This window comes from Schistocerca piceifrons, chromosome 11, assembly GCF_021461385.2.
Source record: "Schistocerca piceifrons isolate TAMUIC-IGC-003096 chromosome 11, iqSchPice1.1, whole genome shotgun sequence".
Classification (NCBI taxonomy): Eukaryota; Metazoa; Arthropoda; class Insecta; order Orthoptera; family Acrididae; genus Schistocerca; species Schistocerca piceifrons.
In genome coordinates, this window is record NC_060148.1 from 1,944,368 (window position 1) to 1,957,934 (window position 13,567).

At 47.4% G+C, this 13,567-nt stretch overlaps 1 protein-coding gene across 1 annotated transcript in view; it reads left to right on the top strand.

The window, feature by feature from the left end:
* The window catches only part of LOC124720477 (ras-associated and pleckstrin homology domains-containing protein 1), a 541,520-nt gene that overhangs the window by 509,560 nt on the left and 18,393 nt on the right, over window positions 1–13,567 (top strand). The window contains exons 8-12 of the mRNA XM_047245837.1: window positions 606–805; window positions 907–1,110; window positions 4,547–4,717; window positions 6,589–6,905; window positions 8,467–8,699. Of these exons, the coding sequence (XP_047101793.1) occupies window positions 606–805; window positions 907–1,110; window positions 4,547–4,717; window positions 6,589–6,905; window positions 8,467–8,699 (1,125 nt within the window). The remainder of the gene's footprint in view (window positions 1–605; window positions 806–906; window positions 1,111–4,546; window positions 4,718–6,588; window positions 6,906–8,466; window positions 8,700–13,567) is intronic.

Sequence of the window (13,567 nt, forward strand, 5' to 3'; positions counted from 1 at the left end):
CTCGTACGTAAGTTATAGGCTGTGCCAGAAAAAAACTGGACGGATAGAACTGTACAGACGACGTGGAGAGTTAGGAGGGGGATTCGGGCTGAAATTTGGACAATTCGTCGGCACGCAGAGTGTCTCCGTACGTCTGTCCCAATTTAGAGGCCCCGCGGGTGCCTCGTACCGATTGTCGATCGAGGAGGACGTCTCGACACTTTGCGATGGAGAGGGGTGGGGATTTCCTTTTCTGTTCTCCGATGTTGTATATATCTGAACTCGTTCACTGTCTGTAACGGACTACATTATAAATACTGCTCACTTTAACTTTTCGGACGTAATTTCGCAAAATTAGGTTACACCGGCACGGAACGGGACGGAACTGAACTGGTGGGTTTACTCGGCCGTAGTACGACCGACTACCATCTGTCGCCAGAGTCGTGGGAAGGTGGAGCTCACCCGTAAAGGGTGTACTCGTACGGAGTCGCTCGTGCTACGGGGTAGGCAGGTCCCGCTACGGCCGGGGTTGCATTTCGCTCTGTCGCGTGACGTGTAGGTCCCGAAGTGAAAAAGTGAAATTCGAGGAGGGCGCGTTCTGAGTGTCGGCTCCTCTCTGTGGACAGAGCGTGCCTACGAGGATCACGAGCTGCTGGTGGAGAACCTGCTGATGTGGACCCGCGACTCGAAGAACAAGCTGCTGTTCGTGGAGCGGCCCGAGAAGGTGGCGCTCTTCACCGGCCCGGAGCTGTTCCTGCTGCCGCCCGGGCAGCGCGGCTGCGCGCAGTCGGACTTCGACGACCACTCCCGCACCCTGCTGCTCGAGGTACGTACCGGGCGACGGTGCATCGGGCGCACCGGAACGGGAAGTGGCTCTCGGCGTGACGGCCGGACGGAGCGAGTGACTGGGCCGTTTTCTCTGCGCAGGAATTCTTCTCGGGCGGAGCGGGCGTGCCGGAGGTGGAGGGCCCGCTGTTCCTCAAGTCGGAGTCGAAGAAGGGCTGGAAGCGGCACCACTTCGTGCTGCGCGCCTCCGGCCTCTACTACCTGCCCAAGGAGAAGGCGCGCGGCGGCGGGGGCGGGTCCTCTGCCCGCGACCTCGCGCACCTCGCCTCCTTCGACGTCAACCAGGTGAGTGTGCGGTCGACGGGGCCGGGAGCTGACGGAGATGGTACGCGCGGGCCTCCGATTTCTTTTCCGAGTTCGGGTCTGAAACTTTTTAATGTCAGTGTAGTAGTCTTTACACTCATTTAATTTCGTGTGTAGTGGAACTGCAGAAAAAAGACACGCTCAGAAAACGAAAGAGTAAATTATAAAAACGTTCTTAACAGAGTAGTGCAAGACGCCTAAACGGGGCTATCCGCGCACCGTAAGTTCTCGTTAGCTCGTAACCTCCGCTTCGAGCACCCGTAGCTACCGACACCGCCTGTCCTCTTTATTAAGCTCATGTCCGTAATGTGTGTCTGTGTGGTACTGGATCTGCCAGTTAGTGCCTAGTTAATAGACAGCTCGTAATTTGATAAATATTAGCACTACTGACGTGCTAATTAAACATAATTTTTGCAAGATATTCCTTTCTGGTTATGTTCGAATAGTGTTAATGAATTCGTAGGAAATGTGTCAACCTCGATAGTACTGACAAAATATTTTTTCAGTTTCTGCTTTTGTCCATTAAAAGTGTTTATTTTACTGATATATATATGCAGCAGATTTCCAGCATCTATATTGAAACGTTATTAACTTTGTGTCTTAGGCATAATCTAGTTTGTGATGGAAGTGATCTGCAATGTAGCCTGAGGTCTAGACTGGGTTATTAGATGGCAGTACGATTGTAAGTTGGTGAAGCGAACTAATGTGAAAGTGTGGTTGTGATGCAAACCAATCTGTAGTAAAGCTCGATGTCTAGGTTATGTCGGTAGATGAGAGTTTGGTTACGTGCTGGCAAAGACAACTGGTGTGAAAGCAAAATACCTGGTTCTTGTGATAAATTGACTTGTAGTACGACCCGAGATCTGGGTTAGGTGGGTAGGTGTCAATTTGCTTACCCATCGCCAAAGGCAACTGACGTGAAGAAAGAAAAGGAGGAAAAAAATTTGGAGCGATTGTGAACCGTGCCTCGAAGCCGTACCGCACGGTCGACTCGTTTATCGTGCGGGAGGACTTCGTCAACATTTGTTGCCGATGACGATTCCCAGATGCGACACTCGAGTGTGTTCACTGCGACAGTGAGTGTAAAATGTGCTTCGTCATACTACAAAAACGTTCCTAGGTCACATGTAACCAATTTGGACCTTTACGAGAAACATGACGTGTGCGTCACATTGCAAAACTCAACGAGTACTGTGAAGTTCGTGCGGCTACTGTTTCGCAGTCACTCGCAGCACTTCTCGAACAGTGAGCTGAGCTGCGGAATTCTCGACTGTTGTGTTCTCGACTGTTGTGACACAGACATGCACCGCTCGAAGATCGTACTTCGCGTCCGGTATTCTCGGCAGTGACGACAGTAACTTCTGTGACAGAGTGTAGTACAACTGACTGTCGGCACCTCTCGTGAGCCGTTCACGAATCGCCAGGTAATTCAAACTTCCAAATGGGATTCGTCGACCCCAGTGTGGAAAGAAGTCTCTCCGTATTCCTTAAACGTGTCAGTGCTCTCGAAGAGTAGCGACACGGTTGCCATCTTTCGGATAAAACTGTTTTACGAGTAAAGCCCCCCTCACCTCGTCCGGATCCGTGTCGACGTCTGCAACTGTGTCGCTCGTGTTTCGACGCTCCGGTACCAGCACTCGACGGGGAGTCGTATCGGTGACACTACTGACGAAACACACAATCTGGACTTCATTCCTGTGCAGTTGGTTACCCATATGGTAAATAGTTTCCTGTTTAACTTGACCCGAGTAGTGAAAGTTTAATTATAACCACCCTGTGTGTAGAATACCCAGTCAGATGTAACACAAGTCCTTATGGCACTACTGATTTCTGGAAAAGGAAACAAATAAATAAGTAAAAAATATATAAAAGTAACACAGAGTTTTGAGGTGAGTTTTTTATTTAATTTTGTGGTGAAGTTCACTGTCAGGAGATGGTAATTTTATTGTTTTGAACAATGTCGGAAATGGGGTGTACGTAAGTACGCTACTGGCCATTAAAATTGCTACATCAACAAGAAGTGCAGATGATAAACGGGTATTCATTGGATAAATATATTATGCTAGAACTCACATGTGATTACATTTTTCACGCAATTTGGGTGCATAGATCCTGAGAAATCATTACCCAGAACAACCACTTCTGGCCATAATAACGGCCTCGATACGCCTGGGCATTGAGTCAAACAGAGCTTGGATGGTGTGTACAGGTACAGCTGCCCATGCAGCTTCGACACGATACCACAGTTCATCGAGAGTAGTGACTGGCGTATTGTGACGAGGCAGTTGCTCGGCCACCATTGACCAGACGTTTTCAGTTGGCGAGAGATCTGGAGAATGTGCTGGCCAGGGCAGCAGCTTGACATTTTCTGTATCCAGAAATGCCCGTACAGTACCTGCAACATGCGGTTGTGCATTATCCTGCTGAAATGCAGGGTTTCGCAGGGATCGAACGTAGGGTATAGCCACGGGTCGTAACACACCGGAAATGTAACGTCGACTGTTCAAAGTGCCGTCAATGTGAACGAGAGGTCACCGAGAAGTGTAACTCATGGCACGCCATGCCATCACGCCGGGTGATACCCCAGTATGGTGATGACGAATACACGCTTCCAATGTGCATTCACTGCAATGTCGCCAAACACGGATGCGACCATCGTGATGAAGTTTCGCCATTCGTGCACCCAGGTTTGCCGTCGAGTACACCGTCGCAGGCACTCCTGTCTGTGATGCAGCGTCAAGGGTAACCGCAGCCACGGTCTCAGAGCTGATAGTCCGTGCTGCTGCAAACGTCGTCGAACTGTTCGTGCAGCTGGTTGTTGTCTTGCAAACATCCCCATCTGTTGGCTCGGGGATCGCGACGTGGCTGCACGATCCGTTACAACCATGCGGATAAGATGCCTGTCATCTCGACTGCTAGTGATACGAGGCCGTTGGGATCCAGCACGGCGTTCCTTATTACCCTCCTCAACCCACCGATTCCATATTCTGCTAACAGTCATTCGATCTCGACCGACGCGAGCAGCAATGTCTCGATACGATAAACCGCAATCGCGATAGGCTACAATCCGACCTTTATCAGTCAGAAACGTGACGGTACGGATTCCTCCTCCTTACACGAGGTATCGCAACAACATTTCACCAGGCAACGCCGGTCAACTGCTGTTTGTGTATGAGAAATCGGTTGGAAACTTTCCTCGTGTTAGCACCTTGTGTGAATGCTGTGAAAAGCTAATCATTTGCATATCACAGCATCTTTTTTGCTGTCTGTTAAATTTCGCTGTAGCTCGTCATCTTCGTGGCGTAACAGTTTTAATGGCCAATAGTGTAGTTGTCACGTCCATTTCCCGGTAAAGCCCACAGAGACAGCACACGACCAGCTGCCTCCCCAGTGTACTGAAACCGCTGTCGCTTTGCAGGTCTACTACGGCGTGGGCTGGCGCAAGAAGTACAAGGCGCCGACCGACTTCTGCTTCGCCATCAAGCACCCGCGCCTGCAGCAGCCCAAGTCGACCAAGTACATCAAGTTCCTGTGTGCCGAGGACGAGGCCTCGCTGCACCGGTGGGTCGTCGGCATCCGCCTCGCCAAGGTGAGCGCCTGCTCGCACCGTCCGGTGTTCGCCGCGTACGAGCTGTCGGACCGCGCCCGGCGGTTTGTCGCGGTGTTACTTTTGTACTGCACGGTCGTCTTTCGTTATTGTGGTAGTCTGCTCACAAAGTTTGGGCTTTTCTCAGAGCACGGACACAAACCAGTTTCACTTTGTAGCACAACAGAAAGTGCTGTCATTTGTCACTCTCAGCAGTTCACTTTATTCAGCACCGTGAATTTGTACAATTTATTCCTGTGCTTTTAAAAGGTAGATTTAGTACAGTTTCCTCCTCCTCTGCCGTTCTGATCCCTCTGAATCACACTCGGACACTACAAAATCTGAAGATTTAGAGTGTATCGAAAACTTCTGTCAGAAACGGTCGTCAGGGCGAGCTCTCCTGCCAGATTAAAACTGTGTACCAGACTGGGACTCGAACTGAGAACGTGTTCCTTTTGTCGCAGTGCTTCTAATGTATTCTTCTACAGTTTTCTGCATTACCGTGATTCAACAGGTGTCGAATTTAATGACAGGTTCTCCGAATGAAACGGGCAGCAAAAATGTGGTGAAACTCGCCGTATATTCGTGGAATGTCTTTAGAAGTAGGAGATCGTGTCTGGACTAGAGTGTGTCTGAGAGACTGCCCCACAGTGACACAGATGTGAATTTGTCTGTTACCTTCATCAGTGAAGAGTGGAATTAAGTCTGCAGTGAAGATACACTTCACTTCTGTGACTGCCTAATTGACTGAAAAATATGAGAAACTGAACAAAATATATCGCACTACTTACAAACGCAGAACTAAACACACTGTTTCTTCTCGGAGTGCTAGTCCACGAATGAAGCGTCGGGATCGATCGAGCAAACTAATTTTGTCACTACTGCCGAGTCATTTCCACTTTCGACTCGTAAAGACTGACGGGAGAAAAGACAAATTTGAGTGTCTCTCATTCTGCAGTAGTCACTTACAGCGATGCAAATCTGGAAGCACTCGTACTCCTTCAGAGACTCGAAGAATATCTGGTGAGTTTTATCGTATTTCTACCGCCTACGTCAACTGGAGACCTCGTCGTCAAGTTTCAGGTCTGCTAAAGCGTAATACATCTGGCAAAACCTCGAAAGGAGTGTAAATCGGGTCACTCTCGTTAGGTGAGGTTCCGTGTTTCGGGCCCGGTCTCGCGCACAGTTTTAATCTGCCGGATGGGAAAACGGCACACACTTCACAGCCGAGTGAGAGGTCTGTCGCGAAGAAGACGTTTAGGCGGACCCACCTGTCTGAGGTTTCTGCCGTTCCTCCTCGTCAGCCGGACAGTGTGCGTAAAGGAAATGGCAGTCGGCACGACGCTGTTGCGATAAGCGTGCAATTTCCGTGTGGCCCATCTAAAGGTGAACCTGAAAAGTTTTGAGAACTAGTTTATGGGAATAAACAAATATTTCGAGCGAGTAGCTGGCTGCAGTTCTCTGTTTTGTGTTCATTACTCACACAGGTTTTAGAATCTAAAACATCCGTAACGTAAGAGCTGAAACTGCGGCGAGGCAGAGGTGCCGCCCCTAAAAGAGCCGTCGCTCCACTCGCTGGCGGACCCCTCGGTCTCTCAGTTCGGATGACTACGGCGACCGTTTCAGTTCGGTCGCTAGCTGACGGACGATTACAGTGTTTTGTTTCGGGTTGTGTGCCAGCTAGTGGAAAACTGTTGTCTGTTAAACTGTTTGGCTGCCAGCTGATGGACAACTAGTGTGTTTTGTTTCAGTTCGGCCACCAACTGACGGAGAAGTACGGTGTCTGTTTCAGTTCGGTTGCCGCCTGAAGGGCGACTACTGTGTCTGTTTCAGTTTGGCCGCCACCTGACGGACGACTGCCGTGTCTGTTTCAGTTTGGCCGCCAGCTGATGGACAACTACCGGGCGCTGGTGGACGAGCTGGCGCAGGACGACTTGGACCAGCTGGCGCAGGCGCGCTCCTGCTCCGTCAGTTCCATCGCGCCCGCGCTCGGGGGCGGCGGCGTGCGGTCCGGCGGGACCGGGGGCCCGGGCTCGCCCTCGGACTTGCCCGGTGGGGGCGGGGGCACGGCGGCGGACGCCGTCTCGACCGGCTCCAGCTCCAGCGGCTGCCTGAGCGACGGGTGCTGCGGCAGTGCGGCCGGCAGCGGCGGCACCGCCTCCACGCTCTCCGGCAACACGGCGGCTGCCGGGTGCGTGTAGGTCCGGCAGTGGGGAGAGCAGAGTGGTGGCGGGGTGTGGGACGAGTAGGGCTACTTTCCGGAGGGGACCTTACGGGCTGACACTTTTCAATTTTCTAGAGCAGTACCATTATGGATTTTTTTTAAAGGAAAGTGGATACTTCGAAAATTAGAAGATTGTTAAGATCATTTAAGTTCAAACATTTCAATGTTATTAATGGAATCTGCAGACATTTTGTGTGTCTTATCAAAGTTTTAATTTCTTGTTATGCAGTTAGCAATTATAAATAAGAATGTTACTTTTATCAAAAATATCATTCTTTGTTTGTTATTTAGTATTTCAGTGTGATAATAAATAAAGAACTGAAAGAAAAGTAATAAATGTGGCCCCTACTGAGACCTGAAATGCCAACTTCGCAATTACAAAAGTTTACACGATGGTCTGCTACTGCAGGTCCCGTCAGTGAGTTTCAGCCATTTCGTATACAGCAGGACTCCAAACGTCTACTCTTCGAAGGCAGTTTTATTCTGACTTTTTTAGAATTGTGTTGCTGCGCTGCTTTATGAAATTCACGTCCGGAATCTTACGCAAATTTGTAAGTACAAAGAAAATTGGAGAGAGCCAGTGTGTGAGGTCCCCTTGTTATAAGAAAGTTGTTAGGAAAATACGCACGAGAAAGATAAAAGGTGACTACCCTGTACCGACCTCGACGAGTGAAAACATTGATAAGTGAATACGCCATGTTTGGGTTTCAATACTATTAGACTGCTTCCAGGGGGCCGAGGGAGGGAAAATGTTGAGGAAAGCTATAAAAACGGAGGGCAGACAACTTTGCTGTGCGTTATGTTGCATTGGCACTTCAAAGGGAATGTTTTCACAAGAGAAAATAATTACTGATGTTGTGCATGTGTATCTGCAGGAAAATTTAATCTTAGGTGCAAGCAGTTCCCCCCCCCCCCCCCCCTCCCCGCCCCCCCGCCCCTCCCTGCGTCCTGCCCTCCCAGTAACCCCCCACTCCATTGAAGTGCAGGCAGCCGACTCTCACTGTATTATGCAGAGACAAAGACTGCCCGTATAGAATAATTCTGTCTCCTTCTTTAGCTTCCCAGTTTTGCTGTCAGCAGCTCTGTAACCAAATTTTGTCCCTGCATCAAAGACTGCAATCGATATGTAGATAGAAAGTAATCTAAGCAAAATAAGAGTGCACTGGAATAATTGCTTACCTATTTTAGTCTTCTAGCAGTATCACCTTTGTTAGAGTTCCACCAATTTCCGAGTTATCGGCATTCTAAACTTACGATCGACTGTTATCTCGTCAGCAGTACTGAGAAAAAAATAACTTTCTCGAGATGCATGAATCGTCTTCATTTAAGCAAATTATCCATTCACTGCAAACAATTTGTTTCCATTATTTTAAGAAAATTGACCAAATCTATATTACGACAAAATTCGTTCAGATTGACAGAATTGTGCCGAGGTATACTCGGAAATCACAAGTCGCACACTCCGACGCCCCACGGCATCCCCGCCTGCCAGTACCGCGGTGTTCTGACCCCCTGCCTCCGCCCGCAGGTTCGAGTGCGACTTCCCGACGACAGGCACGATCAAGCGGAAGCCGTCGGTGAACCCGAAGCTGCCGCTGACGTCGATCACGCGACAGCTGAAGGAGGTGGGCGAGACGGTGGCCTGCACCCCGTCGACGCCTTCTCCCTCGACGGCGGCCACCACGCCCACGTCCGTCTTCTCCCCGTCGGTCGACCTGGCAGATTCTGTGAACGTCAACGTGGGCACTGTCCAGAGAGCAGGTCGGTAATATCTTCTACCGTTTGTAAACTTTATTATCCTCATCTACTTTTGAGTTTCTCACAAAATTTGATACGGACACTTAGAGCGTGCAATCTAACTTATTTAGTTACTGCATCGACTCGAATATATGCCACACTATTTACCCGAATTTGATCCTCAAAAAGTTAGGGTGCGGCTTATACCTGCTGCCTCGTCTCCCTACAACCATTTGCCGTACAAATGTGAAGCTGATTTGCGACGGTGCGACTAGTGTCCGTATCTCGAATAGGTGACGGTGCATTCTTTTACGCGACAGTGCAAACTTTTACCAGTGTTTGATTGACATTAACATTGTGTAGGTCTTTCAGTATTATTTTGTTAGTTTATAATTCAGTTGCATTTGGATACTGCTAAGAAAGTCCATTTCGTGACAGTACGCACGACCGAGTAGAGCAAAAACCACCTTCGAGCCGAGGAATTCGGCACAGTTACGGTGTGAGCTACAGATTTACAATTGTGCACCGTGCCGAAACTGTGACCGAAAGAGGGACCAGAAAAAGGTACGGACTGGACGAGCGTAACGCGTGTAATGTCGTCTCTCTTCAGAAGGAAAATGAAACGGGACAGTTTCGTCGATAAAATTGTTAAGGGAACTGTAATGTGGCAAGTATCTGGTACTGGAAGCTAAGTTTCTTTCCTATGTGCAAGATAAGAGGAAAGATGGGGTGCCTATCTGACGAGAAATTACCCAACTGAAAGCCTCGGAAGTCGCAAAAGTCTCGAACGTGCCACAATGAGAATTTCGTGCGAGTATCGGTCGGTGTCGTCAGTTTGTGCAGAGACATGGCCTCGCTCTCAGACGAAGTACTGCACTGGCACGAAGGAAGCCGGCAGGTGTCGAGGAGAAGCTGATCGAGCTCGAGCGTTACGTCACACAGTTGCAAAGGTGTCACGCGTACGCTTTTCATCGCACTGGAGGTGCTGACGAGCCACAAGTATTTTTTAACGTGCCGAGCAATACGACAGTAGACGTAAAAGGCGCAAAAAGTATCTCCTTGAGGGGAACACGTGGGGTGGCGGGGGCGGGGGATAACTGTGATGATAGCTGTTACAGCTGATGGAAGGAGGTTATCCCCGTTACGTCATTCTGAAGAGAAAAACTGTGTCCAGAGAAAAATTTACTAAATGCTCAGTGATAGGCTGCGAAGAAAAGGGCGGGATAATGACGCTTCTGACGGTCAACTGGTGTGTGACATTCGGAATCGCACGTCTGGAGCCCTCGCTAAGAGGGCCGTATTAGTTTTGTATGTTTTTGGGGGGACATCTAGCTGCTGAAGTAAAAGATAAACTTGCTGGACAAAAGACCTGGAGGAATGACTTGAAAACTACAGCTACTAGATGTGACTGTAAAAGTGCCGTTTGAGGGCAACCTCTAAAAAATGTATCCAGATTGCCTCCCGGAAGTAGACCGTGCCCTTAAAGGAGTCACCGGTCACCGCTATGTGCGAGTGGATTCTCGCTCTGCAGTCCTCGGTATCGTCAGTCCACCTCCGAGGGGTTCGACAGGTGCCGCTTGTCGAATGTGCAGCACCGCTATGAGGATGATGCACTGAGGGAAGAGAGTGAAGAGAGTGGTAGGAGTGAGGGTGATGAAGTGAATACCAGAACTGATAGCGATGATATTAACAAGACAAAGGATGTTGCCAGGGTGTTCTATCAAATACTAGGACAAATGTTTGTGGTAATACTTGCACCCTGCAAGTATGTACAGATAAATGTTTGGTAACTTTTCTCCTCTCAATCAGTGTGCAGCTTATTTATGTGCAATTTTTTTTATCTTTTATTTTTATTTCCCCCCACCTCTGAATTTAGGGGTGTGGTTTACATGTGGTGGTGACTTATTTTTGGGCCAATACGGTTTACTTTCATTAAAAATTGTCTCGGTTTCACTGAGCATAATGATAAAGTAGATTGAGCAGTAATTATAACAAAAAATTTTAATAATATTTATATATATATTTTTTTCAAATTGTAATAATTAGTAACCGTGTTTGTAAAGAGTAGGAAATCCAAGGTCATCCCTGAATTCCCAAAGTTAGCAAACAGAACTGGTCTCAAAATTTCAGCTGAAAAACAAAATTCATGACAAATATAAAAAAGCACCAAAATACATAGAAACACAAATAGGTAAAATAGAGCGAGTAAATAAATTTAAATATCTTGGAGACACTAGACAACAGAATGGTCTAGAAAAATCTGCAATAGATGTAAGAATTAACAAAATGGAAGGAGAGCATATGGTTTGACCTAAAATATTTACAACAAGAAATGTATATCTAGAAAAACAAAACTAAAACACTACACCACAGTGGTACGACCAGAATGTTTACACGAATCTGAATGCTTAACAATGATCTATAAGATGGACGAACTAGAGGTACTGGAAAAAAGGATTACTAGAAAAATAATGGGTGCAATGAAAACTACAGATGGTTGGAAATAAGTAATGAGGAGATCTACAAAAATATAGAGAAAATGTCTGAAGTAATGGCCAAACAAAGATTAACCTGTTTTGGACATCTCTACCGAATGGATGGAAATAGACTAACAAAACAAATACTCCTATATTTCTGGAAGAAGAAATCAACAGTAGCGTGGATTACAGAAGTAAGAAAAGATCTTGAAAGAAACAATGTCAAAGAATCACAAATAGCAGAAAGAAACCATTTTAAAAACAAAATACTAAATTTGGAAAGCTTTCAAAGCAGAAGAAATAAAAAATCGGGAACAACGTGGACAGAAGAAAGGAAGAGACTTCGTGGGGAGAACATGAGGGAATACTGGAGAAATAGGAAACAACAACAAAGGAAGAAGAGGAACTGAAGTTGTCAACGTGATCCTAGTTGGTCAATACGATTGTAAAAAAAGAAAAAGAAAAGGTAAGCATGTTTGTGTGACAATTTGTATTAACTGACCACAGCAACTCACGAATTTTCCATCTTAATTTTTACCAAAGTTCCCAGATAACCAGTTTTTACTGTGCACCAGAACGAACACCATATGTCGGACCGGGACTCGAACCTGCAATCTTTGCCTTTCACAGCTGACGGACCCTCGCGAGCGCTGTGTCGCGGGCCCCAGCAGGCTGGAAATCCCCTCAGCTGCAGCTGAGCAGTTTCAGTGCAGTGTCCCTTCTTTCAGGAGTGCTAGTCTTGCAAGGAATGCCGAGGAACTCGTGTGAAGTACGTAAGACGGGAGAGAGGAGGTACCGTGAGGCCGTGTCGCAAGTCGCGCTCGGTCGGCGGAGCACTCGCCCACGAGGGGCGGAGGTGCCGGGTTTGAGTGCCGCTCCGTCACGCTGTTCTAATTTCACAAATTCTCGACGGGTTTCACGTTATTATTTTTATATTTCCAGTTAGCGTACAGTATCCCGTTCCCGTAAGTGTCGCATAGGAGCGAGAGTGGCAGTTTTTATCGTCTTACCGAGACTCACGATTTTATCTGGTGATGAGCCGCACGGATGTAATATTTCTCGTATTCGTGCACTATTGGGTTTCCGTACCTAACAAATGTTGCTGGGGGGTACACCTTAGGCTCAGAATTGGAGGTGAGACAACTGGATTGCTGCTCTGTTACCTTCTTCCGAATGCTAAGTTTTGCAGTAATTGATCGTGAAAAACTTCCCCGTAAATGAACCACCGCAGATATAAGGACATCACACACACCCGTGTCAGAGGCGGGATTCGAAGCTGCGACCGTAGCACTTGCTCGGTTCCGGACTGGAGCGCCTAGAACCGCTCGGCCACACCGGCCGGCAGCTGTTTCTGACCTGTCACTGTTTTAACAATAACTTAGATAAAATTTTAAACTCTAATGGTGTCACATCTCAGTTGCCATCTGGTGGTTGTACAAAAAAACTTGAAACATGATAACAGAACTAATGGAAGCAGGGGGGGAAAAAAAAGAAAGGAAGACAGGTACGTACTTAAAAGAGGCACACGTAACACAGTACGGTTGTCACTACAGTCTGATTCAAATGAGATGATACTTGACACTTCACTCACCAGAGCTGGTTTCCTCCAATCTGAGCACTCAGCCTCTCACCCAAATCATTTGCTGTTGCCGAACTTCCACAATAATTGATCACTTTGCTTCCAGTCTCTTGTCTGGGTTTGTTCACACACACACACACAAAAGCTAATGAAATACACGTTTCATGCACAGCACTGACCAAACACTACTGGATCCTTCTGCCCAAGACACGATTCAGTGTCACATGTACAGTTATTGTAGTTATAGAGATTGGCTCGCATCAGATAAGCTTCACACGACATTGTGTGAAGCTGAATTTTTTGAAGACCACAGTTCATCGTTACAACTGGGTCACCAGAGCTATAAATGTAACATTCTCCCCTAGTGAAGTGGTTAAGGTATAAACTTGACAAGTAGAAGCTTGTAGGTTCAAATCTCATCAGATGCAGCAAAATTTTTTTATTTTTAAATCTAATCGGACGACTTTTATTATTATTTTTATTCAATTAATCAGCTTAAATGCAATTATTCTTGTACTTCTAATAATGTACCGTATAACATTTGTAGTCCTGTCGACTTCTTTTATTTGTTCTTGTTTTTCTCCCAGTCGTTCTTTTTTGTTTGAAATCTGCCCGTGTCGCCTGTAATCGGCAACCGAGTGCCGACTGCGACTCGTGTAGCCCACAGTGAGGACCGTGTCAGGTGTTCAGTGACGGTGAGAAATCGGACGTCGACTGTCGTTAGCTCGGTAGCTGCCACTCTGTCTGAGCACCGCGTGTCTCTCGGCTCCCGTCGAGTGGCCACCTTTCCTCTTTCCTGTCCATCGCAGTCAAAAAACTGAATTTCGACTGCCCGT